Genomic DNA, 25,390 nt, shown 5'->3' with positions numbered 1-25,390 from the left:
TTCAATATTTGATAACCCTCTCTTGTGAAGAAATATATCCTAGCATCCAGCTTGAACCTCCCCTGGTGCAGCTTGAACCATTTCCTCTAGTGCTGTCACTTGCCACCAAGGAGAAGAGGCTGGCCCCCTCCTCTCTCCAGCCTCCCCTCAGGTAGTTGTAGAGAGTGATGAGGTCTCCCCATAGCTTTACTCATCAGACTGAACAACCTCAGCTCCTTCAGACACTCCTGGTAGGTGGTGTGCTCCAGGCCTTGTTGCCCTTCTCTGAACACACTCCAGAGCCCCAGTGTGCCTCTTGTAGTGAGGGGCCCAGAACTGAGCACAATACTCGATGTGTGGCCTCACCAGTGCTGAGAACAGGGGGATGAGATGGGGAGTTTGCAGGGGTATGTGGAACAAGATGGGGATGTCTCTGCCATGTGAGGGTGTGGAGCCCAGGGTTGAGGATGGAGGTTTTCTCTCCCGTTTTCCTCTGAAATGAAGCTACTCTCCTTGTCTTTGGTTTGATTTTTAGTGAAAAGCTGCAATTTCCTGGTTTTCATTTGCTTATTTTTCACTCAAACCCATACAGCTGGGGCAGAACAAGAAGGGGCAGGGAGAGCTTTTGCCTCCCTAGGTGAAGCCTGTGGCCCACCAGCATAATCAGCCCTATAAAGAGAGCTGAATGTCTGGGATAAAAAGTGTGGAGCAAGTGTAAGCAGCTGCTCATATGAGCAGAGAGACTCACAGTGTAGTGAAAGTTAGACTAGAAAGGTATTAGAGGGGCAAGGGAGCACGACACAGGGCCCAAAGGTGGACCTGTCCATTTCACTTCTTGCTGCTACTGGGTGGTTTCTGCTCCTTATTGCTAAGGTCCTCTGTGTATCAAGAGGAGCATTTCTTGGTACCTAACTCAAAAGTACATGAACTTAGATGCCAGGATGGCATCTGTTTCTGCTTGCTGGGAAGGAGGGAGCTGAAGGTTTCCCTTTCCCCCCCTCCTTTTTATTTCCTAACTTTCTGCCCACTCCTTGCACTTTGGTAACTCCAGCCTGTGCCTCTGGGGAAGGCAGCAAATCCTGCAGTGAGAGCGTCCCGCTCAAGGGCAAAAAGACACCTTGTGACAAAGGACTCGGTGAATGTAGGCAGAGATTTACTGGAGCAGCTGCTGGGCTCTCTCCTCGCTGGCCCTTCTTCAGGCCTTTTCAGAGCTAAGTGTTGGCAGTGCAGGAAGCTTCTGACCACACCAGGCTGTGGCTCAGCTCGCAGTGATTTCCTCTCAGGCAGTCCGTTATCTGTTGACTGTCAGGACAGGCTTTCCCTCTTCTGCCCCCCACCTCATCCCAGCTCCCCAACTCCTCTCCCCGCCTCCCCTCAGCCTCTCGCACACATACACACACACACACACACATGCACTTTACTGCCAAAAACTGTCCTCCGCCCCCCTCCTCAGCTAACTTCCTTTCAGCATTTTTTTGAGCTGGATAATCCCAGGATTTGTAAAACAGGGGAAAGGAGCGAGCGAGCGAGCCGGAGTCAGGACAGGAAGCTGGTTTCTCATTCCTCTAACTGTCCGAAGGCAGGAGGAGGGGAAGGAGGGGGAGCCAAAGAGGAGCCTTGTGCAGACACTTCCCCAGTCCCTTTTCATTAGTCCATTTGAACTTCCAGTCTCCTGCGAAAGCGAAGAGAAGGACAACCAGACTGGGACGCTTTCTGCTGGAAGCGGTGACACTGCGGCTGATGAAACCCAGAAGGTGGCTGTGGAGGGTCCTGGGATCGTGCTGAGGGAGAGACACCCCCCAGACCGTCGCCTGTCCCCAAATTGCCATCTCTGATGCGGGCACTCGTCCACCACCCACTTCCCTCTGATGAGAACCCTTCCGGGCTCGGGCTATGATCTCTGCTGCTGCTGGCTGGGGAGCCTCCTATCGCCTTGATTTTCTTCTGCCACAGGAGCAGCCCAACATCTGGTGGGGATTAATGTTTACTTCTCTGGCTGGACGCTGTACAGGACCCCTGATGTTGCTCCCCGGGAGGGGGACACGGGCGGTGGTCTGAGCAGAAGAGTGAGATTTTTGTCACCCAGCGTGAGGCCGGGGGGAGGGGGGCAAGGCAGGAGAGGGGCAAACCTCTTTTGGGACTAACCTCATGAAGAACAAGGGAGCCAAACAGAAACTCAAGAGGAAGGGAGCCGCAAGCGCGTTCGGCTGTGACCTGACGGAGTATCTGGAGAGCTCTGGGCAGGATGGTAAATGCTTCTTTATTCTCCCCCTGGTTGTGGAGGAGCGGAGCGCGCGTCCCGCTTTTGTACCATTAGGACTGCAAACTGGAGCTTTCCCAAGGATGAGGGCTAGACAAGCCTGGAGCTGGTTTCTCCCCGGGAAGTGGAGTCACTGCCTGGTTACCCACAATGAATGAATGATTGGAAGATTGCGTTGGTGATGTGTCTGCATGACCCTTGCATGAGTAGCACTGTGTGCGGGGAAAGGACCATATCAGGGCTCTTGGGCTGCGTAAGTGTGGGCAGAGGTGGCCAGCTGAACGTTGTGGTGCCCTCTCCCATCTGCCTAGCCATGGGAGGGAGCAGAAAGCTTTTATGGGGTTAGGTTTGCTTAGCCTTGCCTGCTCATGAGCTTCAAAATCCTTCCGAAGTCCAAGAGATTAGAGTGTTGCAGGGATGCATGGAGGAACAGGGACCATCCCATCCGCCCCTCCTGGATTCCAGTACAGTTCCCATATTATCCTTTCACTGCTGGATGGAGACAGGACAGAGATGGGGGGGGGGGGAGGAGGTGGGAGTGGGAATAGGGGGGAGGTGTGTGGGTGGAGTGGGGATGGGGGTGAGGTGTAGAGGGCAGCTGAGCTAATATTTTCACTACCCTGCCTGTTATCTTTTTGTGCTTTCCTCCTCCCCCTGACCTCCGTGCCCCCAGGTATCGGATGAGAACATGGTAGCTCAGATAAGAGGTAGCTCCAAAAAGATCATAAGGTCCTGAGCTTGGAGTGGTCAGTCCTTGCTGAGGGAAGGGGCAGAAGGTTTCTTCCTTGAAGAGGGTTGAATGATGAGAGGAGCAGTTGTGAATTTGGCGTACCGAAAGACCTGCCATTTAGCAAGAGGACAAACGAACTCACGCCTGCTACCATCCCTGACGCTACCATTGTGTTCCAGTTCGAATTAAATAACTTTTACCACTGTCAGGCTACTCTGAGGGGTGGGAAAAAAAAAATCTAGCAGCAACGTCAGCTTTGCACAGGGAGAGCTGTACAATCAGGTCTTTCATTTGCTGATGAGCGTGGCTGATGAAGTCCAGTGTGCCACTGCACTGGGAGAGGGGTGGACTGCATAACAGTAGTCCTTTCCATCACACAGAGAGGGGGCCAGCACATGCATCACGAAGATTAAATGTTATAGATGTGCCTTTACTTAGGGACGGGAGCAAAGCAGCCGTTCCGTTTGATTGCGAGTCGTCCGCAGCAATTACTGCGCCTTTTAACTTGTATTGCCCTTAACGGCAACTGAATTGAAACGGCAAAAAATCGCCGACTCCTTGAACTGACACCACTTTGCCAGTGCGAGGTACAGCTAGATAAATTCCTTCCAGCGGTAACATGAGATGCTGTGGTGGAGGAACAATTTACAGCTGTTTACAGGAACACTCTAAAACAAAGCAGGGAAGGCAGGCACTGGCAGCACATTCAGCTTTAGCAGCAAGGGGGTTTTCAGAGGGAGAAACGTAGTTCCTCTCAGTTAAATGAGACCAGAGCAGCAAAATTTATAACCAAAAATCTCATAGTCTTGACTTTAAAAATACATTTATTTTTTTCGGGGGATGGTGGTGGTGTGTCAAAATAAAGGCAGACATTGTCTCAAGGCTCGTTTGTGGGATGGTTCGCAGCTCCAACCTACTTATCTCTCCATGCTGAGGAGCAGTGGGGGAGAAATGTGGAGTTCCTTTCCCTTTATGCAGGACTGCTATTTGCTGAATAGCACATCCCGTTGCCCAGTGCCGTGGGATACAGAAATGAAAGGCTCAATTGTTATGGGTTTATTGGGAAGGGTGTAGGTTAGACTGGTACAATTCAACTCACCAGGAGAGGGGGAGAAGAAATGAGCATATTAGTGATATTCATTACACTGCTAGTGGGGCTCTCAGGATCAACGGGAATGTGACCAAGTATACCAAAGAGACATTTGGAGGAGAAATGAAAGTTCAGATGCCACCAGGACATCACAATCTCTACCTATGAAATGAAATTAGAATAATTTAAGAAGGACATTGAGACTCTTGAATGTGTCCAGAGAAGGGCAACGAGGCTGGGGAGAGGCCTCAAGCACAAGCCCTACAAGGAGAGGCTCAGGGAGCTGGGGTTGTTTAGCCTGGAGAAGAGGAGGCTCAGGAGAGACCTTCTTGCTGTCTCCAACTACCTGAAGGGAGGTTGTAGCCAAGTGGGGGTTGGTCTCTTCTCCCAGGCAAGCAAGACCAGAACAAGAGGACACAGTCTCAAGCTGCACCAGGGGACGTTTAGGCTGGAGGTGAGGAGAAAGTTCTTCCCTGAGAGAGTTGTTTGCCATTGGAATGTGCTGCCCAGGGAGGTGGTGGAGTCACCATCCCTGGAGGTGTTCAAGAGGGGACTGGACATGGCACTTGTCACCATCCCTAGAGGTGTTCAAGAGGGGACTGGACATGGCACTTGGTGCCATGGTTTCATAGTCCTGAGGTGTTGGGTGACAGGTTGGACTTGTTGATCTCTGAGGTCTTTTCCAACCTTATTGATCGATTCTATGATTCTATGAACATTTGTGGCATGAGAGATGGTTGATTTGGGGCTAGTTGAATTGTCCTGCTCAGAATTATTGCCAGTGACAAGCCAGTGCCCCTGGCTTGGTACAGACATAAACCTGTACCTTTCTCTCTGCTTTAGACAGTACCAAGCATTTAATTGTGGCAATGCAGGCTCCAGTTGCTCCCTAGTTGGAAGCAAGCAAGATGTATGACTGTTCTGGGTGTGTGGGAGAGACAAAGAGGGCGAGAGCATGTTGGCTGCTGTCCACAAAATATTTTGTTGGGGACCTTAGTGAAAGCAGGTTTAAAAATGCATCCAGAAGGGTTAACTGGAAAAGAAGAAGAGTCTGTAGGACAGGCAGAAGGCAAGTCAGAGTGATTGTGCTCTCATGCGCAGGTCTGCTCTGCACCGTTCTGCAGCTCTGCTCTGTGGGACTGGTCCAGCACTTTCACACAGGCAAAGGAAAATGGAGAGTTGCTTTGCTGTTGCTGGGGATGGCAAAGGCAGCAGTAAGGATGCCAAGGCTTGTGTAGACAGTTCAGTTTGGCTTCCCCCCCCGATTAGTACATGACCGTTACAGTTAGGGGGTGCTGCATTACTTGTCTGATGCTTTGTGGACAAGACGTGAAACTTGAGTTCCTGCATGCATGTGGTCACTGAAGAGCAGTTTGTACTTTCTGCAAGGACCTTAGTCTCTGTGATGTTGCCAAATTCCAGAGGAGAGAAATACATTCTGCTTAAGGTATCAGCATTTCCTCTCCTGTTGTTTAACTGTTAAATAACTTGCTATGGTCTGCTTCAGGGATGGCTTTATTTCAGTGGGTGAAAAGGTCTCACTTTCTTTCTTTCTTACCAAACAGATGCACCTAAGACTCTGTTGTTTAGAGCTCTATGATAATACAATAAAAGCTGTGGCAAAACTACAAAGCATTCAGGAGCAATGTAGATGGAAAGACTTTAGCATGTACAAGGGGATAGCTCAGGAAAGTAAAAATGTGACTCAAAGCCTTTAGCCCTAAACTGATTCTTCAAATCTGACCCAGGTCAGTGGTGAAGGACAGATGTCTGGTGTCTGGTTTGAAGCTCAGATGTGTTGAATTTACTGTATTTCAAGGCAGTTCCTGTTGTTGCCACATCTGACCCTACTCGGCCTTTTCCTGCTGGCAGCCTCTACACAGAGACTGGTTGTGCTCCTTGTGGGGACAGACTGCTATCAGTGCTCCCAAGCATTTAAAATCGTGACTCAGGCCACAAAAAAACACAGGAGATAAAAGAAAAATCAGTGCTGGGGTCTTTTTCTGGTTTCTGAACTTTCAGGGTGCATATGAATTACATTTTCAAGTCTTTATCCTGGCAAGAGGGCTAGAAACTCGGGGGGGAGGGGGAAACAGTTTTTATTCCTTCCCACTAAAATTCTCAGCTACTTTAATAGTAGTGGAATTGAAGCACTGAATTCATATTTGAAGGCAAATAGTCTTCTGGGGTGTCAGAACTTCATTAGAAAGCAGTGTCAGGCTTTGGGCACCCATGTGGGAGCAAGTTAGTGCTAATGTCCTCTCCTAAAACACTCTCCTGTGTCACCCTTTATGAAGTGCTGTATGGGTTCAATAGATCTAAGAGATACCAGCCTTGAAGAATTAACATTACAGTCATGCTTTGGGTCTTTGATAACTGGCCTGGTTTCTGGAGAAGAAAAGCATAGAGTGCCTCCTCTGAAGTAATTTGGAGCTGCACATCAGTCACCCAGTTCCTGTACTAACACCAGTGTAATTTTCCAGTGATGGAAAGGTCAGCGGAGAAGACAAGCTACAAGGTTGTTCACAAACCTTAGTTGGGGTAGGACAGTCTGAACTGCTGAAGAAAAGAGTCATAAAGAGTAGTCTTGCTTCTGGTTATATCACAGAAGTATTTTAAGAAGGAGGTGAAGAAGTCAAAGCTGATAAAGTGGGAGGGGACTAACTGCAAGTGGAGTTTAATATTCCCCATAGTTCTAACTGTTGGAGATTCAGACTGGGGGGGGGGGGGTGTCAGGTACACAGCCAGCTACAACTTCTGCTTTTTAAAATAGAAATATACACAGCATTTACACAAATGGATAGGGTTGGTAAAAGGTAGTCTAATCTTTGGCACAGGAACTGCTATTGATTAAGACCTACCTTTGCTCCATTCACTTAGAGCCAGGTAGGGCTTGGAGAAAATCTGAATCACTTCCTTCATTTTTTATTATGATGACGTCTAGAAGTTGGGATGGGAGGAGCTACCAGGGCTGCAAAAAGCCCAATTTCATATTAGACACTTGGTTTTCAGGGTGCAGGCCAGCTCTGTGTGTCCAAGCTTTCCCTATTTGCTGAAGAGTTAATTCTACTGTTGCTGTACCCCTCTGCGGTTTCTTGTACATCTGTTTCCTGCCTCATGTTGTCTGGTTGGGATGCAATGAGCTCAGCTTTTCCCCTTAACCCCCTCCCACACTCCCCCTCAATGGCTCTCATCCTGACCATGTAGCACCCAAAGCACTTTCCATCTCTTTGTCTAATGATTCTTACTGGATTTGTTGTTTGCTGAAGGAAAAGGGCTGGTTCACTCGAGGGGCTTTGAAACCATCAGCTCCTTTCTGCTCTCTATTTGTGGCTACTTCTTCTTGTGATAGAGAGCAGGGTCGGCCAGCAGCACTCCCTGAAACCAGGGAAGGGAAGGGAACTGTTTTCTGCAAATCTAGACCAGGGAGCTGGGTGAGGAAACTCTTACAATGCCATGGAATGCAGTGTGAGGAAGGTGGCAACAGTGTGGGTAGCCCCTATGATAATCTTATCTGCCTCGTGGCTGTGCAAAGGCTGCTTCTGCCTTGTCACACCTTCATTTGAGTGAAAGATTAAGGAATGTTTTAATTCAGTGTTGGAGGTCTCACAAGAGTTTGGTAGCTCTGGTTTACACTGTGTTTGAGGTCTTTCCCAACCTTATTGATTCTATGATTCTTTCTAAGCAAGATCTTAACCACTTTTGAGAGCTGCAGGGGGTCCAGACTTCACTGTGGGATAGGCAAGCATTTCTGAGGAAAACCAGTAACAATAATCCAATGGTAATAGGCTTTGTACAAAGGAAAAGTTGCCTTGGATACTCTTCAGCTGTTTTGGTAAAGCCCCTTAGCATGTTATCTTCTGCCTGATGCTGCGTGCTTCATTATGAAACTGTGCAGCCATTCAGCAAGACCTGGACAGACTGAGAGCTGGGCAGAGAGGAATGTAATGAAGTTCAACAAGAATAAGTGCAGAGCCCTGCAGCTGGAGAGGAATAATAAACTGCCCCAGTACAGGTTAGGAGGTGAGCTGCTAGAGAGAAGGACTGGGGAGCCTGGGGGACAACAAGTTATCCATGAGCAGCAATGTGCCCTTATGGCCAAGAAAGCCAATGGGATCCTGGGGTGCATTAAGAGGAGTGTGTCCAGCAGATCAAGGGAGGTTCTCCTCTCCCTCTACTCTGCCCTAATGAGGCCCCACCTGGAATTTTGCATCCAGTTTTGGGCTCCCCAGTTCAGGAGGGACAAGGATCTGCTTGAGAGAGTCCAATGGAGAGCTACCAGGATGATTGAGGCACTGCCTTGTGAAGAGAGGCTGAGAGCCCTGGGGCTTTTTAGTCTGGAGAAGACTGAGAAGGGATTTAACAAATGTTTATAAACATCTGAGAGTTGGGTGTCAGGAGGGAGGGGACAGGCTCTTCTCCATTGCACCCTGTGATAGGACAAGGGGTAATGGATATAAACTGCAGCACAGGAGGTTCCACCTCAACATGAGGGAAAACTTCCCTGTGAGGGTCATAGAGCACTGAAATGGGCTGCCTAGAGAGGTTGTGGAGTCTCCTTCTCTGGAGACTTTCAAGACCCATCTGGATGTGTTCCTGTGTGACCTGTGCTAGATTCTCTGGTCCTGCTCTGGCAGGGGGGTTGACTTGATGATCTTCGAAGGTCCCTTTAAACCCCTAACATGCTGTGATCCTGTGGAACTGCCTTGTCTCTACTTGGATGAGGACACCTGTCACTCAGGAGGAAAGTAGGCTGCTTCAAGAATGGCTTATAGCCAACTGTTAAACCTGCTACCCAGATGTGAAACAACTTTTCTGGGTCATGTGGCTTTCCACCCTCACCCTTGCATCTGCATCTGCATGTATTTGTGGGATAAGAGCATGCAGGGATGTGCATGAGGGTGAGTGCAAGCCCATAGCACAGGCAAGTGTGTACCACACGAAGATGCACTTGCATCCATTTTGGTGGTGGTTTTTTTTTCCCCCTAAGCTGCTTTTCCTGTGTTGATGTTTTGAAGTGAATGGATTCCCATACTTTTGGGTAGGTTCTTTTGGTTAGTGATGCATGCAATAAAGTCCTGGGAAAACTGCTGACAGATCATTAATGGCCATGTGGAGGAAAAAGATGAGGCCTTTATTTTTATATCAGAGTCATAGAATCATAGAATCAATAAGGTTGGAAAAGACCTCAAAGATCATCAGGTCCAACCTGTCACCCAACACCTCAGGACTACTAAACCATGGCACCAAGTGCCACGTCCAATCCCCTCTTGAACACCTCCAGGGATGGTGACTCCACCACCTCCCTGGGCAGCACATTCCAATGGCTAACAACTCTCTCTGGGAAGCACTTTCTCCTCACCTTGAATCTAAACCTCCCCTGGCACAGCTTGAGACTGTGTCCTCTTGTTCTGGTGCTGGTTGCCTGGGAGAAGAGACCAAGCCCCTCCTGGCTACAGCCTCCCTTCGGGTAGGTGTAGACAGCAACAGGGTCTCCCTTGAGCCTCCTCTTCTCCAGGCTAAGCAACCCCAGCTCCCTCAGCCTCTCCTCACAGGGCTGCACTCCAAACCCCTCCCCAGCTTTGTTGCCCTTCTCTGGACATGTTCAAGTGTCTCAATGTCCTTAATTTGAGGGGCCCAGAACTGGACACAGTACTCAAGGTGTGGCCTAACCAGTGCTGAGTACAGGGGCACAATGACTTCCCTGTTCCTGCTGGCCACACCATCCCTGATAGAGGCAAGTGCCCTTGGAAAAATGAAAATGCCAAATGCTCATTGAATCTGCTGCAGAAGAATGAAGAGCTGCCTTCGTCCCACTCTCAAAATTAGAAACTGGCACTGGGGATTTCTGTCTCAAGAACTGATCAAGCTAAAAAGAACCTTTTTCTGTGACCAAATTGCTTTCAATCCCTGTCTCTTCCCTGACCTGCCTCACTCGAAGGCTTTGCAAACACTAATCTTCCTTTAAGGAAGGAAGTGGCAGGGGCTAGGAGGAGTATGGGACAAGAGCAGCCTCTTGAGCTGGCTTGAAATGAATTGGTCCTCTCTTTTTTTTTTTGTCTGATGTGCTGCTGGACTCTGCCCTGTGTTTTCACACTGCTGATACACTCAGAAGCCCCATGACCTGTTCTCTGTGGGATCTATTCCTGGCTGTAATCACAGAGCCTGTGTGGATACTTAAGGCTGCACCTCCACATCTTTGTGACAGGAGCAAACCAGACAGCTGGACTCTGAAGTCTGGGGGCACTGTATATTATTGTACAGTGGAGGAGAGCTGTGACAGAGAGGTATTGAGGGCTAAGTTCATGAATTAGCAGGTGGAGGAGCTGTGGGTAAACAGCTCCTTGGCCTTTTAGAGCCTGCAAAGGCATGTCCAGAGGACAAGGGAGTGGGAAAGTCTGCTGCCAAAAGGGAAAGTGTGGGGGAAATTATTGTTAATAAAGGTTGCTTTTTCTCCACCTGCTCTTACAAGCAGAGCAGCACATTATGAGTCCCTGATATGAGCCTCTATGGCAACAAAGTGAGAGCAAAAAGGCTCTGGGAACAACAGGGGCAGAAGCCATCTGGTCTGATTCTGTTACTCGGCTGTTCCCCCTTGTTCTGGGCGATGTGTTTGTTACTTCCTCAATATGTTTCTGGTTCCTGGGAGCTGGATTTTTGTTTCTGTGGCACAATGGTACCACAGTTAAACACTCCTGTTGTGAGCTCAGCTCCTCGTTCAGTCCTAACTTCCCATTGCTAGCACTGCGTGATTAGCAGAGAGCTTTTCCACGCTGCCGCCTTCTGTACCTTTCCCTTACCGAGCACTGCAGGAGGCACACGTGTCTTTTGCATGCACTGAGCCCCACTTTGATCCTGCTTTCTCCCTCACCCTCTGTGAACAGCATGAATCACATGTCTTGCTTGCAGGCTGTAGATTAGAAGATGTATTTTGATTTAGCAAGTGTTTTCCCTTTGTTGGCAACAGCTGATTTCATCTGAACTCGGGAAACCAAGGAGCAGAGACTTCACTGATTGTGGTATCACAGCTCTCAAAGGTTCAAGGGAATGATCCTGGTGGATGAGATGCTGCATCACACAGGCTGGATACACAACACAGGCTGATGCAGATAGAGTGAAAGAGTAGTGTAGGAGATCCCTGACTGCCTGCAGTGCTCGGATCCAAAGTATGGGTGTAGGCCTGGTTCTAGTTTGGAGATCTCATAACACAAAGTACTAGAAAGCTTGCATCTATAAGCTGGGGGTTGTGTATATGATGCAGTTCTACAGCAGCAACATCTGCTGGCAGTCAGGGCTGTGCCAAAGATTTACGTTCCAGTGTTTCTCCTTTAATGGTAATAAGGGGAAATGAAAACAGCCTGTTGGTAATGGTACACCCAGTCCTGCTCCAAAGGGCCTGGGGTGGAGTGGCTGTCAGACTGCCCACTTCATGGCTTGGGCTGGATTTCTGGTCTGCACTGGATGCAGTTGTCCTGAGTGTGAAATATAAAGAGAGGGTAGTTAAAGGATGGAGTGCTACCAGCATCTGCCACCAGTCCTGAACCACCAGCAAGGTGCCAGGCTCACTCAGAGCTTTAAGAGGGAAACCCACAGACACCTTGCTAGGTGATAACTGTCTCCACTGCTGGTTGCTTTAAGGGCAACTGTTGTTCATAGTTGCCTACTAGTGCCTGTTTTCCATACATTCCCAGATCCTCAAGTCCCAGCTGTCCTTTGTTCCTATGCCAGAACCTTCAGCTTCTCTGCTGATAGCTTCAGTGAATATGTTTTGCATCAACAACACAAAACACTGTGTCTGCAGCGTGTTTACAATGGACACAGAGAGAGAACAGTGTAACATAAATTGAATTTAGTGTTAAATGGAATAACGTGGGGCAACTGTGCTGACTCTATTATTAAACCTTCATAATTCAATCATGCAGACCTCTGTTTTCAGTATTTATCTGAAACCACAAGCAGGCTTTCTGCTCTCATGCTCCAGTGTGATTGCAGATATGAAAGTACTTAGCAGGGGCTTAAGGCCTAGCTTCTTGTCAGATGTTTAGACCCTTGCATATAATGAAGTTACAGGCACCAGTACTAAACATCACCCTCATTCAAGTGCCAGATCAGTGCTGTCATTTTGTGTTAGAGGATACAGTCTCAAGCTGAGGCAGGGGAAGTTTAGGTGGAGGTGAGGAGGAAGTTCTTCCCAGAAAGAGAGATTGGCCATTGGAATGTGCTGCCCAGGGAGGTGGTGGAGTCACCATCCCTGGAGGGGTTCAAGAGGGGATTGGATGTGGCACTTGGTGCCATGGTTTAGTCATGAGGTGTTGGGTGACAGGTTGGACTTGATGATCTCTGAGGTCTCTTCCAACCTTGGTGATTCTGTGATTCTGTGTAAAGGGTTCAGTCTCTACAAGTCTTTTGGCACACACCACATAAGCAGGTCCTCTTCTGTCTCACCCTCCTGTCTTGAACCTGACCCTGCAGATAGATTAGATCTCCCCTTTTGAGCCTGGTAGGGGCATTTTTCGGTCTTAATAGTGCAACAAAAGGGATAGAGCAAAATCCATATTTTTTGCAGTTGCCTTCAGTTCCTCCACCTCAGTGGTTGTCTTCCCATTTGGGAGCAGCAGCCTGGCCCAGGCTCAGACCAGCCTTCCTCCATCCTGGTGCCACAAGCTTATGCCATGTGTGACAGCCCCAGTTGCAAGCAATGATGGGTTGGCTGGATGCCTGCTTTGACTTTGGTGATTCAAGGTCCGTAGAGGAAAAATTACCTTAACAGAAGTAGAAAATGTAATAGAATCTCAGAATTACTGAGATGAGTAGAAACTCCTTGAGATTATGAGGACCAAACCTTGCTTAAGCCAATGGTCCAGGACTGTGTCCAGCTGAGATCTGAATAGCTCCACAGATGGAGACTCCATAATCTCTGTGAGCAACCCGATCCAGCCTTTGACTACTGTCACTGTAAGAAAACAGTCTTCAGATGTAATCTCATGATTTTTAATTAGTGCCTCTTGTCCTGTCAGCAGGCACCACTGAGAAGAGGCTGGCTTCCTTTCCTCCATTCCCTCCCACCAGGTGTTCATTCACAATAACAAGATCCCTCCTGATCCTTCTCTTACCCAGACTGAGCAATTACAGCTTTTCCTAGTATGAGAGATGCTCCAGAACCTTAATCACCTTTGTGGCCCTGAGCTGGGCTTTATCCAGTAACTACCTTAAGGGAGGTTGTAGCCAGGTGGGGGCTGGTCTCTTCTCCCAGGCAACCAGCACCAGAACAAGAGGACAGAGTCTCAAGCTGTGCCAGGGGAGGTTTAGGCTGGAGGTTATGAGGAAGTTCTTCACAGAAAGAGAGACTGGCCATTGGAATGTGCTGCCCAGGGAGGTGGTGGAGTCACCATCACTGGAGGTGTTTAAGAGGAGACTGGATGGGGTGCTTGGTGCCATGGTTTAGTTGATTAGATGGTGTTGGGTGATAGGTTGGAGAAGATGATCTCAAAGGTCTGTTCCAACCTGGTTAATTCTCTTCTCTTCTCTTCTCTTCTCTTCTCTTCTCTTCTCTTCTCTTCTCTTCTCTTCTCTTCTCTTCTCTTCTCTTCTCTTCTCTTCTCTTCTCTTCTCTTCTCTTCTCTTCTCTTCTCTTCTCTTCTCTTCTCTTCTCTTCTCTTCTCTTCTCTTCTCTTCCATTCCATTCCATTCCATTCCATTCCATTCCATTCCATTCCATTCCATTCCATTCCATCCCATTCTATTCTATTCTATTCTATTCTATTCTATTCTATTCTATTCTATTCTATTCTATTCTATTCTATTCTATTCTATTCCATTCCATTCCATTCCATTCCATCCTATTCTATTCTATTCTATTCTATTCTATTCTATTCTATTCTATTCTATTCTATTCTATTCTATTCTATTCTATTCCATTCCATTCCATCCTATTCTATTCTATTCTATTCTATTCTATTCCATTCCATTCCATTCCATTCCATTCCATCCTATTCTATTCTATTCTATTCTATTCTATTCTATTCTATTCTATTCTATTCTATTCTATTCTATTCTATTCCATTCCATTCCATTCCATTCCATTCCATTCCATTCCATTCCATTCTAAAAAAGGTTTTTCTGATCCTGAGGAGCCCAGAGCTGGCCACAGGACTCCAAGTGTGGGTCCATCAGTGCTGAGCAGAGAGAAAGGGTCACCTCCCTCGACCTGCAGTGAATGCTGTTCCTAAGTTTTTTCTGATGTTTCTGGTAGTTTTTACCGTTTCTATCAGAATTTTGCCTTGGCCTCCTAGCCCAGGCTGGCAATTTCAGTCCATAACTAACATATAATTAGGACAGCGTGAAGGATCCTTTCTGCCCTGGTTAATGCTGAAAATTAATTTTCTTTTTACACAGAGCCCCTCTTCTTCACTGGTTTTCTGCAGTCTTGCTGCTGGCCAGCTCGAGTGAATTAATGTATGCTTTCCACAATGTGCTGGTACGCTGTGCAGAGCATTCTTATGAGAGATGTGCAGAGCCCTGGCTTAATAGAAAGCCTACAAATAATTCTGTGCAGCAGCACTCCTATCTCAGGTGGTGTTTAGACAACCCCCTCAAAGACACTGTGCACTGAACCAAGGGCTTGCAGCCAGACTTGTGTTTTTTATAGCGATGGCTTCATTACACGTCCTTCCCCAGCACAGGAACCAGGGCAAGGGGAGGGGAAATGTCCCTTGCAGGATTCTCAGCTGTGGCTGCAGCTCTCAGAAATATGCCCTGAGCAGCTGAGCTAGGTTCATAGCCATTTATCTCCAGCTCCTCTCTCTGCCCTCTTCTCCACTCAAGGCTCAGCTAACTAAATGCCTTTGGAAATGCCATTATCTCCCGTGCTCTCTGGGGCCGGGAGCAGCTCGAAGATTTATCATCTGGAACAGGAGGCTTTGTTTAGCTCTGTAAAACACACAACAGTTGAAGAGAGAACAAAAGCTAACTCCCAAACTAAATGCAAAGCTTTCTTTACATGTCTGCTCCTTTCTTTGCTCTCTTCTGTCATGAAGTACGTGTGCATTCAGGGGTTTAGTGCCATTGAGTACTGTTACATGTTGAAATGGTCGGGGAAGACATACCTGCATCTTTAAAATAGGGACAGGAAACATTACTGCTGCAACTAAGTTGTGCAACTTGTTTCCTAAACAGCACCAGCCCCAGCCTGTAACCCCATGCAGTGCTACAGGCTGGGGTCAGAGTGGCTGGACAGCAGCCAGGCAGAAAGGGACCTCAGGGTACTGGTTGATAGTAGGCTGAACATGAGCCAGCAGTGTGCCCAGGTGGCCAAGAAGGCCAATGGCATCCTAGCATGCATCAGGAATATTGCAGGAGCAGCACGGGTTAGGCCACACCTTGAGTCTTGTGTCCAGTTCTGGGCCCCTCAGTTTAGGAAAGATGTTGAGGTGCTGGAAGGTGTCCAGAGAAGGGCAACAAAGCTGGGGAGGGGTTTGGAGCACAGCCCTGTGAGGAGAGGCTGAGGGAGCTGGGGTTGCTTAGCCTGGAGAAGAGGAGGCTCAGGGGAGACCTTCTTGCTGTCTACAACTCCTGAAGGGAGGTTGTAGCCAGGTGGGGGCTGGTCTCTTCTCTCAGGCAGCCAGCACCAGAACAAGAGGACACAGTCTCAAGCTGCGCCAGGGGAGGTTTAGGCTGGATGTTTGGAAGAAAGTCTTCACAGAGAGAGTGATTTGCCATTGGAATGTGCTGCCCAGGATGGTGGCGGAGTCACCATCACTGGAGGTGTTTAGGAAGAGACTGGATGGGGTGCTTGGTGCCATGGTTCAGTTGATTAGATGGTGTTGGATGATAGGTTAGACTCTATGACCTCAAAGTTCTTTTCCAACCTGGTTAATTCTGTTCTATTCTATTCTATAGTATTCTATTCTATTCTAAAGAGTGTTAGACCACAGATCAAGTCAGATTCTCCAGTGCAAACTTTATTTAAATGATATCACTGCTGGTTTTCAGCAAGCACTGCAGCACAGATACTGTCTTTACTTTTGATTGGCTCTTTTTCTTTCCTGAGAGGTGCTGACACGCTTGCAGATTTTCTCTACGTGTGGGCTGTGGGGCTGAGAATCCAGGCTAGGCTCTGTGCCTGATTGCACCATCTAGATTCACTCAGTCACCAACAAATGCTGATTTAGCAACCCCAGAAGGTTGGGAGAAAAAGGAGGGAGTTGTTTATCTGGATCTGAGTGTTTCAGCTGGGATAGGTTTATAGAATAATAGGCTCGTTTCAGTTGGAGAAGACCTTTACATTCCAGTCCAAGCATTATATAATCCCCAAGTCTGGTGCTCAGCACCACATCTTGTAAATGCCTCCAGGGTTTAAGGATTCAGCCACCTCTGCGGGGAGCTCTTTTCAGGGTTTGAGAACCCTTTCAGTGAAGAAGTATCTCCAAATATCCAACCTAAGCTTGCCTTGGTGCAACTTCAGCCATTTCCTCAGCTCCTATCACTTAATACTAGGGAGAAGAGACCAACACCCACCTCGCTCCAACCTCCATTCAGAAAGCTACAGGGAGGGAGGTTTCCCCTTAGCCTCCTTTTCTTCAGGCTAAACAATCTCAGTTCCCTCCACCCTCTTCACAAGACCTGTTCTCCAGACCCTTCACCAGCTTCATTGCCCCCATCTCAACCTGCTCCAGGAGCTCAATGTCATTCTTGTAGACATCCTCTGTACTGTGTTTTCCAACACAGTAGTAAATGTGACTGTCAGTCTTGTTGCAACCAGGCAGCTTGGCAGCACAACAGGGCCAAACCAGCATGTGGAAAACCCTTTGCTCCATTTGCAATTAGTGCTTGTGGTTCTTTGGTGTGTTCACCCATCCTTATGGTGCTGTTGGTAGTGATGGCAGTCACACCTCAGGAGGTTCAGAGGTGTGATCAGGCAGGGTGAGCCTCCTTCTGGGTCCCACGTGTCCAAGCTGTGATCTATGTGAAATAAGCAAACCCTCAGTGGGACTGAACCTTTCTTTCCTTCCTTATGCAAAATCAGAGAGGGCAACAGCTTCACCATTCTGGCTCTTTCTTATGTTCCCAGTGTGCACCACTTGGTATTCCTTTTTCCTTACCCTTGTTCTGGTCAGGTAGTTTCAGATACATGAGAGCCTAAGCAAGAACAAACTCTCTTGTGAGATTTATTGCAACTTCTGCTTCTAATCAAACCAGAAAAATAGAGCAACAGACTTCCTTCTATAATCCTGTTCTCTCCCCTCCAGTCCCAGCTGGAAACCAGAACTACAACAAGGTAGAGGAATGCAGGGAAAAAAAAAAAACAACCAAAGTTAAAACAAATGTCCTGAAATTGCTAAAATGAGCCTGGGGTTTGGCCTGAGGCAACAGCTCAGGGTTACAGAGGGGGCTAGGGTGCTTCTCCTTTCTCTCAAGTGTTTTCAGTCCCCTTGCTTAGCTGGGGTTTTTTGTGCTTTCTCTCCCCCCACCCCATCATTTCTTAACTTTCTTGCCAGGATGGCAGCATGCACACATTGCCAAAGTCAATACATCAAGTGTCTGCTCCTAAGGCAGGATTAGGAGTGGTAAATGGGAAGAGCTGGGTTTACTCTGTCGAGCCCATTATTCTTCCTTTCTGGATCAACAGCAAGCACTGGTCACATACTGGTGCCCAGGGTTTGCTGTGTAAAGCCACAAATGGGGTCTAAGACAGGCAATTCTGTTCCACATCCCAACAGCTTCAGTCTAGGATCTTCCTCTAGACTTGCAAGAACCTGTATGAGGAATGACATCTTCTTGCAGCCCCGTCTCTAGATCAGCCAGATGCAGGTGACCACTACCCTCTGCCCTCAGGGTGGCAGGCAGAGCACAGCACTGATTGCAAATGCACTCCAGAGGCAGGGAAGGGACCAATGTAGTAAATAAAAAGAAGGACTAAGAGTCCTAATTAGTCCTCATTTCTAGCCTGCTAAAATACCCATCTGTCACTCTGCTGCAGTAATGAGATTTGAGAAGATTAACTGGATACTACTTAGGCTCCTAAACATGGCAGCTCAATGAGTGTGCTGCTGTTCAGCCTTAAGCCATGCTTGAAGCAATTACACTCTAAGCAGGTCTATGTCTCTTTAGTGCTTGCATGGGAGTTGCCTCAATAAAATTCTCCTGCAGGAATGGGTGGGTGACTCAGAAGATGGCAAGGGTAGTACCAATTCAGCCAAGTTGCAGCCTTGACATCATGTAGGGAGAGGTTGCCATTTGGGCACAGGGTAAGAAGAAGGGCTCCAATCCTTTAAAGCAAGCTCTGGTGAATATTTTGTTTCGAGGGGACAAGGACTTTTTCACACATCTACATGCTGTGCTGTGTCTTTGCCTTTCCAGAAGCTATTTCAGCTGCAGCCATGATTTGTTGCTTCTTGGGTTTTTCTCTCTCTCTCTTTTTTTTTCTTTCCCCTCTCTCTTTTCTCTTTTTCCCCTCTCAGTGTCCTAAACTGTCACGTAGTGTTGCTCTGCCCAGCTCAACAGCTGCCACCTCCCAGCTTAGGGGTGGGTGGAGTGAGTCTTGGTTTTGCCATTTGTGAAATATTTCAGGGTGTAATGCATGTGTGTAAATTAATGATGTTAGCTCTTGGGCATTAAAGACAGACATGAAATACAGCTCTGGATCCGAGGGGCTTGGGAGGCTTATCCCTGCCCTAATAATGGTTCCCTACTTTGGATTTTTCATGCATCCCTTCCTACCAATTTAAACTCACTGCAGGATGGTGGAAGGATTTAGCAGATGGACAAAGGGTGACAGCAAAGCTTTTCTCTGGAACAGGCTCCCCAGGGAGGTGGTTGAATCCCCATCCTGGGGGTGTTAAAAAAGTTGCAGAGATGTGGTGCTGAAGGGCATGGTTTAGCACCAGCCTTGCTAGAGTTAGATAATGGTTGGACTGGCTGAGAGGAGACCTTCTTGCTCTCTACAACTACCTGAAGGGAGGTTGTAGCCAGGTGGGGGTTGGTCTCTTCTCCCAGGCAACCAGCACCAGAACAAGAGGACACAGTCTCAAGCTGTGCCAGGGGAGGTTTAGGCTGGATGCTAGGAAGAAGTTCTTCCCAGAAAGAGAGATTGGCCATTGGAATGTGCTGCCCAGGGAGGTGGTGGAGTCACCATCACTGGAGGTGTTTAGGAGGAGACTGGATGGGGTGCTTGGTGCCATGTTTAATTGATTAGATGGAGTTGGATGACAGGTTGGACTTGATGGTCTTGAAGGTCTGTTCCAACCTGATTGATTCTATTCTATTCTATTCTATTCTATTCTATTCTATTCTATTCTATTCTATTCTATTCCATTCCATTCCATTCCATTCCATTCCATTCCATTCCATTCCATTCCACTTCACTTCACTTCACTTCACTTCACTTCACTTCACTTCACTTCAACTCTAATCTATTCTATTCTATTCTATATCTTCTCTTCAATCTGAGAGGTCTTTTCCAACTGAAATCATTCTATGATTCTATTATATACTTATGAAGCAAATTTAAGTGAGTATTGGTCGAAAAAGGAGAAAGAGACATGCCTGTTTGCTTCAGCAGGATGGGAAGAACTAGAAAAATGTGTTCCTGCCTCGTGACAGAATGGAATGTGAAAAGATTCTGTATCGTTGTGATTCAGGGGATGGCGCAGCTCTACCCGGTATCGGTTCTTGGATTCAAGGCAAGATATTTCACCTTGCAAAGTTCCTCATTTCTATAACTTTCCCCACTTCTGCCTCTGAAAAGAGGCTGATAGCAGAAGTGCTGCTTGCTTTACCTCTTGTGGAGGTTGGTACATTTGCTGCATTCCGGTCTCTGCAGTGCTTCCAGCTCTTTGGTAGGGCTGTGGTGGTGAAAAGTGGGAACTTGGCTGCTGTGAGATAAGGGAGAGAGGGCAGCAAGAGTGGCACTGTGTGCCTCTGAAATATCCAGATGGCTCTGGGGCTACCTGCAAGTTTCCAGGGAGCTGACTGCACATGAAAACCTGTCTTTGGCAGGAAAAGCCTCTCTCATGTTTGATAAGGATTCCCACATGAAGATTTGAATGAGAAGTGTCCAAGGAGCTTCTCCTTTCCTCTCCTGGTTCCCAGCCACTCTTCCCATTTGGGGTGTTGTGGATTCACGTAAATCTGTTTATTGTGGTGGAGAGAAAGGGATGAGGGCCATCACTGACCCTCTCCTTTCCTTGGCAGTTTGCATGTTAATTAGCTTGTCCCTATGAGACGAGTCCACAGACTGACAGAGCGGCAATTCAGAGGCTGAACAATGTCCAATTATCCTGGCCCAAAGAGCAAGAGACCAGCCCTTGGCACATGGGCTCCGTGTCCCTGGCCAGATGGCTCCTGGAAGTCACTTGACTGGGCTGCCTGGGGTATTTGACAAGGGTCAGCATTTTTGGCTGAGTGCTTTTATGAGCTACCAGCAGCACAGTTGTCTGAACTATTAGGGGGAGTCCCATGCGTGCCCTGAACAGTGCTGTCCACTCTGTGCCGTGCACTGGGGCAGTACCAGTGGCTAAATGGGAACATGGATGTTCAAGGGTGAAATGAGATTCTGCACCCACAGCTTGGCTTCCCTCTGCATCACCTGCATTTAGGAAGAGACTGGATGGGGTGCTTGGTGCCATGGTTTAGTTGATTAGATGGTGTTGGATGATAAGTTGGTCTTGATGATCTTGAAGCTCTGTTCCAACCTGGTTAATTCTATTCTATTCTATTCTATTCTATTCTATTCTATTCTATTCTATTCTATTCTATTCCATTCCATTCTATCCTATCCTATCCTATCCTATCCTATCCTATCCTATCCTATCCTATCCTATCCTATCCTATCCCATCCTGTAATGGAAGGCAAGCCAGTGCCTTAGGGAAAGCCGATGAGAATGCCAGGTTGTACTCAGAAGGATGGAGCAGGAATTTGGCAAGAGTCCCTAGGTCTCTCGTCGGTGGCAGGCTCCAGGAACTGCAGGTTTTATAATCCAATTTGTGGATAATGCAGCATGATCCAAAGGAAAAGGACCTGCCAGAATCCGAGTGTCTGTAGACACGGCTGCTACGAGGCAAAAGCCATAAGCAGCAGCACTGTGAGAAAGCCTCAGGTCTCACTGCAGGCAGGGTCACTCCGCGGCAGAAAGGTCCACTCCACAGCAGGCAGGTCTGGGGAGAAGCCAGGTCCGGGTGGAGCAAGCAAGCTGAAGGCAGGAGCCAGAGCGAGAGCGAGGGCAGGAGCAAGGCGGTGGTGAGAGAGCCCCAATCTCTTCCTGGCCACTCTGTTTAAGGGCATTTCTAGACAAAGTGTCCAAGGCCAACGTGTAATGGGTGCGAAGCACCCTGCTAAACATAGCTCCCAAACCCAGGGGACTTCCCCCATGGGAAGGGAACCTCTGCCCAGGCGGGAAGAATGGGTGCTAATTACCTGTCCCCAGGCAATTTCGCACCTTGGAAGGCAATTTCGTGCCTTTGTCTTTCCCCATTCAAACCTCCCCTGATGGAGTTGGGGGAAGGGGGTTTGGAGCACACCCTAACAACTATTCCAGATACAAAGCAGGATGCCATTCACCTTCTTGGCCATGTGAGCACACTGCTGGCTCATATTCAGCCAGCTGTAAAGCTGAGCAGATCTCCAGTTACTCTGCCCCAAACCTGTAACAGTATATGGGGTTGTTGTATCTGTTTTGGCTATCTCTTTACATTGCACTCTTTACACACAAAGGAAGGCTTAGTTGCTCAGACTGGAGCCAGCATGGAGCAAAGAAGGTGGTAGGAGTTGCATCAGTGGCATGCTACAGTCTATGGCAAGCTCTGTTCTGGGCGCTGCTTGGCTTAATGAGAGTCCTTGGGCTACTCCTTTTTACATATCTAACTTCCCTCAGTGGATACATGATGATGGTATCATATTCTTTTTGGTGCAAAGTTCTCTAGTTCATGATATTTATTTTTTATTATTATTAGTAGTAGTAATGTGGAGGGTCTCAGCTGGTTTTATCACCCAGTACTGAAAAGTGGCCTCTTGCAGCTGTGGGGAGTGCCACACTGAATGACAGTGAGAGCGGAGAAGGATGCCGTTGGCCCAGGTTGGACCTAGGGTTACTGATTGACAGTACACGAGCCAGCAGTGTGCCCAGGTGGCCAGGAAGGCCAATGGCATCCTGGCCTGCATCAGAAATAGCGTGGCCAGCAGGAGCAGGGAGGTCATTGTGCTCTTGTACTCAGCACTGGTTAGGCCACTATGTTCATCAGCAGTAGTGGAAAGTAGAGGAAGATATGCACAGCACCAACAACTCCTGTTATCCAGAACTCCCAGTTTTTTACCTGACACCACTCAGCCCTTGAAATAGCTTGGTTTTGCAAAGTGCAAGGAGATGCCATCGAGTTACTGCATTGCAAGTGATGCATTTTTCCATCAGCTAACTGCATGTTTTTCACTCCCCCTTTGCTGTCTAACTGATATGAAAATGAACTTCATTCTTTGATCAGTTCCAGAGTCTATGAGCACAAACAAGAACAGCTTTCTCTCACTTACATAAGATTTCAGTACTTGGTGTTTAAATGTGCTCAGCTTCATTGTCTGCTGATGGCATGCTCAGCTTTGGAAGCCTGTGCTATGAATCAAAACATATAGGACAGGACAGGACAGGACAGGACAGGACAGGATAGGATAGGATAGGATAGGATAGGATAGGATAGGATAGGATAGGATAGGATAGGATAGGACAGGATAAGCCAGGTTGGAAAAGACCTTTGAGATAATTGAGTCCAACCTCTCACCCAACACCATCTAATCAACTAAACCATGGCACCAAGCACCCCATCCAGTCTCTTCCTAAACACTTCGAGTGATGGTGACTCCACCACCCCCCTGGGCAGCACATTCCAATGGCCAATCTCTCTTTCTGGGAAGAACTTCTTCCTAGCCTGCAGCCTAAACCTCCCCTGGTGCAGCTTGAGACTGTGTCCTCTTGTTCTGTTGGTGGTTGCCTGGGAGAAGAGCCCAACCCCCACCTGGCTACAGCCTCCCTTCAGGGTCCCTCAGTTTAAGAAAGATGTTGAGTTGCTGGAAGGTGTCCAGAGAAGGGCAGCAAGGCTGGGGAGAGGTTTGGAGCACAGCCCTGTGAGGAGAGGCTGAGGGAGCTGGGGTTGCTTAGCCTGGAGAAGAGGAGGCTCGGTCTCTAATGAGTTCCTGCATAAGATCATGCATTTTGTCCACCTTTGAGACAGACCTGTGCAAGGAGATGAACTTAGCCTGGCTATTTTTTTTCCCTTTGTCTTGAATTTTCTTTGAAACCCATTAAGCATGTGCTAACACCAGGATACAGGTCTTGGCTTGAATTGTGTGGCTCAGCTGTGTTGGCTGCTGAGAACTGCAAAGGCAACGAGATGATTGACTCAAACAGCAGTACTGTAGCTATCAAAATGTAAGGAAGTTTGATTAAGCATGATCTCAACGCCCTTTTCCTGCAACACCCCTTCTTGTGTTTGCAATGTGTTTGTTAGTGTCTCAAAGCCCTTAGTACAGCAAGATCCAGGATTCAGAAAGACAAAAGAAACCCAACTCCTTGGCATTTGCCTTTGAAGAAATGTTGTGCAGCAAAGGATTTTTTTTTGCTGTTGTTGTTGCTTCCTCTTTTATTACTTCCCCCAGCCTTTATTATTCTCAGTAACGACTGTATTTACTTGTTTGCCTCTTCCAGAACCACTGGACAGATGGGAGCTTCTTCAGGGAGAAATTTAATCAGGGCTGCTGGTGTGGGCAAAACAATGGGGCTTTAATCAGGGTGCCTCCAGGAGCCACTGCTGGCCAGAGGTTTCTCTGAATTCCCAACATGGAACAGTTGCCTCTTTCATGAAGTGCCTGTGGGATGAGCCCAGGATTGCTACACTCAAAGCATTTTCATGCAGCAGCAGCTCTCTGAAGGGAAATGCTGAGGACACTGCCTGCAACGCTCCGAGCTACTGGGGTGTCCAGTGTGAGAGCTTCTTTCTTCCAGGCCTGGGCTGTGTTTGCCTTCCATATGCAATCTGTGAATAGCTAAAGTCTGGAAAGAGTTTAGGAAAGCATCTAACTTTTCTTCTAAAGGAAGGAGGAAAAAAAAAACCCAAGGAGGGGAAAAAAGGCTATGTCAAGGGTAATGAAGTAGTTTCCACTGACTCGACGCAGTGCGGCCAAACCGTTTGCAATCATTTCCTTTAAATTCCTTTTATACAGAAAGAATTAAATATGAAATCATGAATCAGGAAGCAGTCATCCTGCCAGCGCTGCAGTGACATGTACAGAGAGATCAGAGCAAAGTGAGAAAGACACAGACCAGCAGGAGACTTGCAACCCCTTTTTTGAGCCCTCTCTTCTTCTTCCTCTTTTTGTTTGGTGCAGACATCCACACAGCACTAACGTTTCTTGCCCAAAAAGAGGCTGCAGGAATCTCCTGCTGTTCCTTGTCTTTAGTATGGCAGCCCTGAACCTTCCTGCCTTGATGTGTCACACCTGTCTGTATTTCCTGATGGACTTTGCAGTCCCCAGATGCTTGGATACCTGATTCACCCAGAAAGGAGGCTGTGAAGCATTAAGCATTTGGAAACACGTGGTTTGCAGTTGTTTTGTTTACCTTTGCAACCTTCTGAACTCATATAAGGCAGTAATGCAAATCACCTCTGCTTTCCTTCCAAGGATTTTGCTGTTGCTGCTTGTAAATTTGTGGGTGCACACTGGGGTGTTTTGCCTTTGATTCAGCAATTCATGCTTTTCCAATTCTATGGTTTTTTCATCCCCCAAACCCTCTGCAAAGGTTCCTGTCAGGAGTGCCCAGGCTGTTGTGTAAGAGAGGACTAAAGTTATCCAAATGCTACCAAAATGATGTTAAGAAATTTCCCCAACAAAGCCTGCAATCAGAAGAAGACCTTGTGTCTGTTGTCTGCAAAGGTCTATAGGTCTGCAAATCTGTCTTAAGGGACCCCTCAGTTTTGCATATCTTGAGAGCCTGCCTGAATTACACTCAGAAGGAATCATAGAATCAGTCAGGGTTGGAAGGGACCACAAGGATCATCTAGTTCCAACCCCCCTGCCATGGGCAGGGACACCCCACACTAGATCAGGCTGGCCACAGCCTCATCCAGCCTGCTCTTAAACACCTCCAGGGATGGGGCCCCAACCACCTCCCTGGACAACCCATTCCAGGGCTTCACCACTCTCATGGGGAAGAACTTCCTCCTCACATCCAGCCTGAATCTCCCCACCTCCAGCTTCATTCCATTCCCCCTAGTCCTATCACTGCCTGATGTCCTGAGAAGTCCCTCCCCAGCCTTCTTGTAGGCCCCTTTCAGATACTGGAAGGCCACA

At 47.8% G+C, this 25,390-nt stretch overlaps 1 protein-coding gene across 1 annotated transcript in view; it reads left to right on the top strand.

Moving 5' to 3' along the window:
- The first annotated feature begins 1,476 nt into the window (after positions 1–1,476).
- Positions 1,477–25,390, top strand: part of ARHGAP31 (Rho GTPase activating protein 31) — an 81,625-nt gene continuing 57,711 nt past the window's right edge. The window contains exon 1 of the mRNA XM_054163230.1: positions 1,477–2,227. Coding sequence (XP_054019205.1) covers positions 2,128–2,227 — 100 coding nt within the window. The 5' untranslated portion in view covers positions 1,477–2,127. The remainder of the gene's footprint in view (positions 2,228–25,390) is intronic.

The sequence above is a fragment of the Dryobates pubescens genome, chromosome 8 (assembly GCF_014839835.1).
Source record: "Dryobates pubescens isolate bDryPub1 chromosome 8, bDryPub1.pri, whole genome shotgun sequence".
NCBI lineage: Eukaryota > Metazoa > Chordata > Aves > Piciformes > Picidae > Dryobates > Dryobates pubescens.
This window is presented reverse-complemented; position numbering and strand designations above follow the sequence as displayed.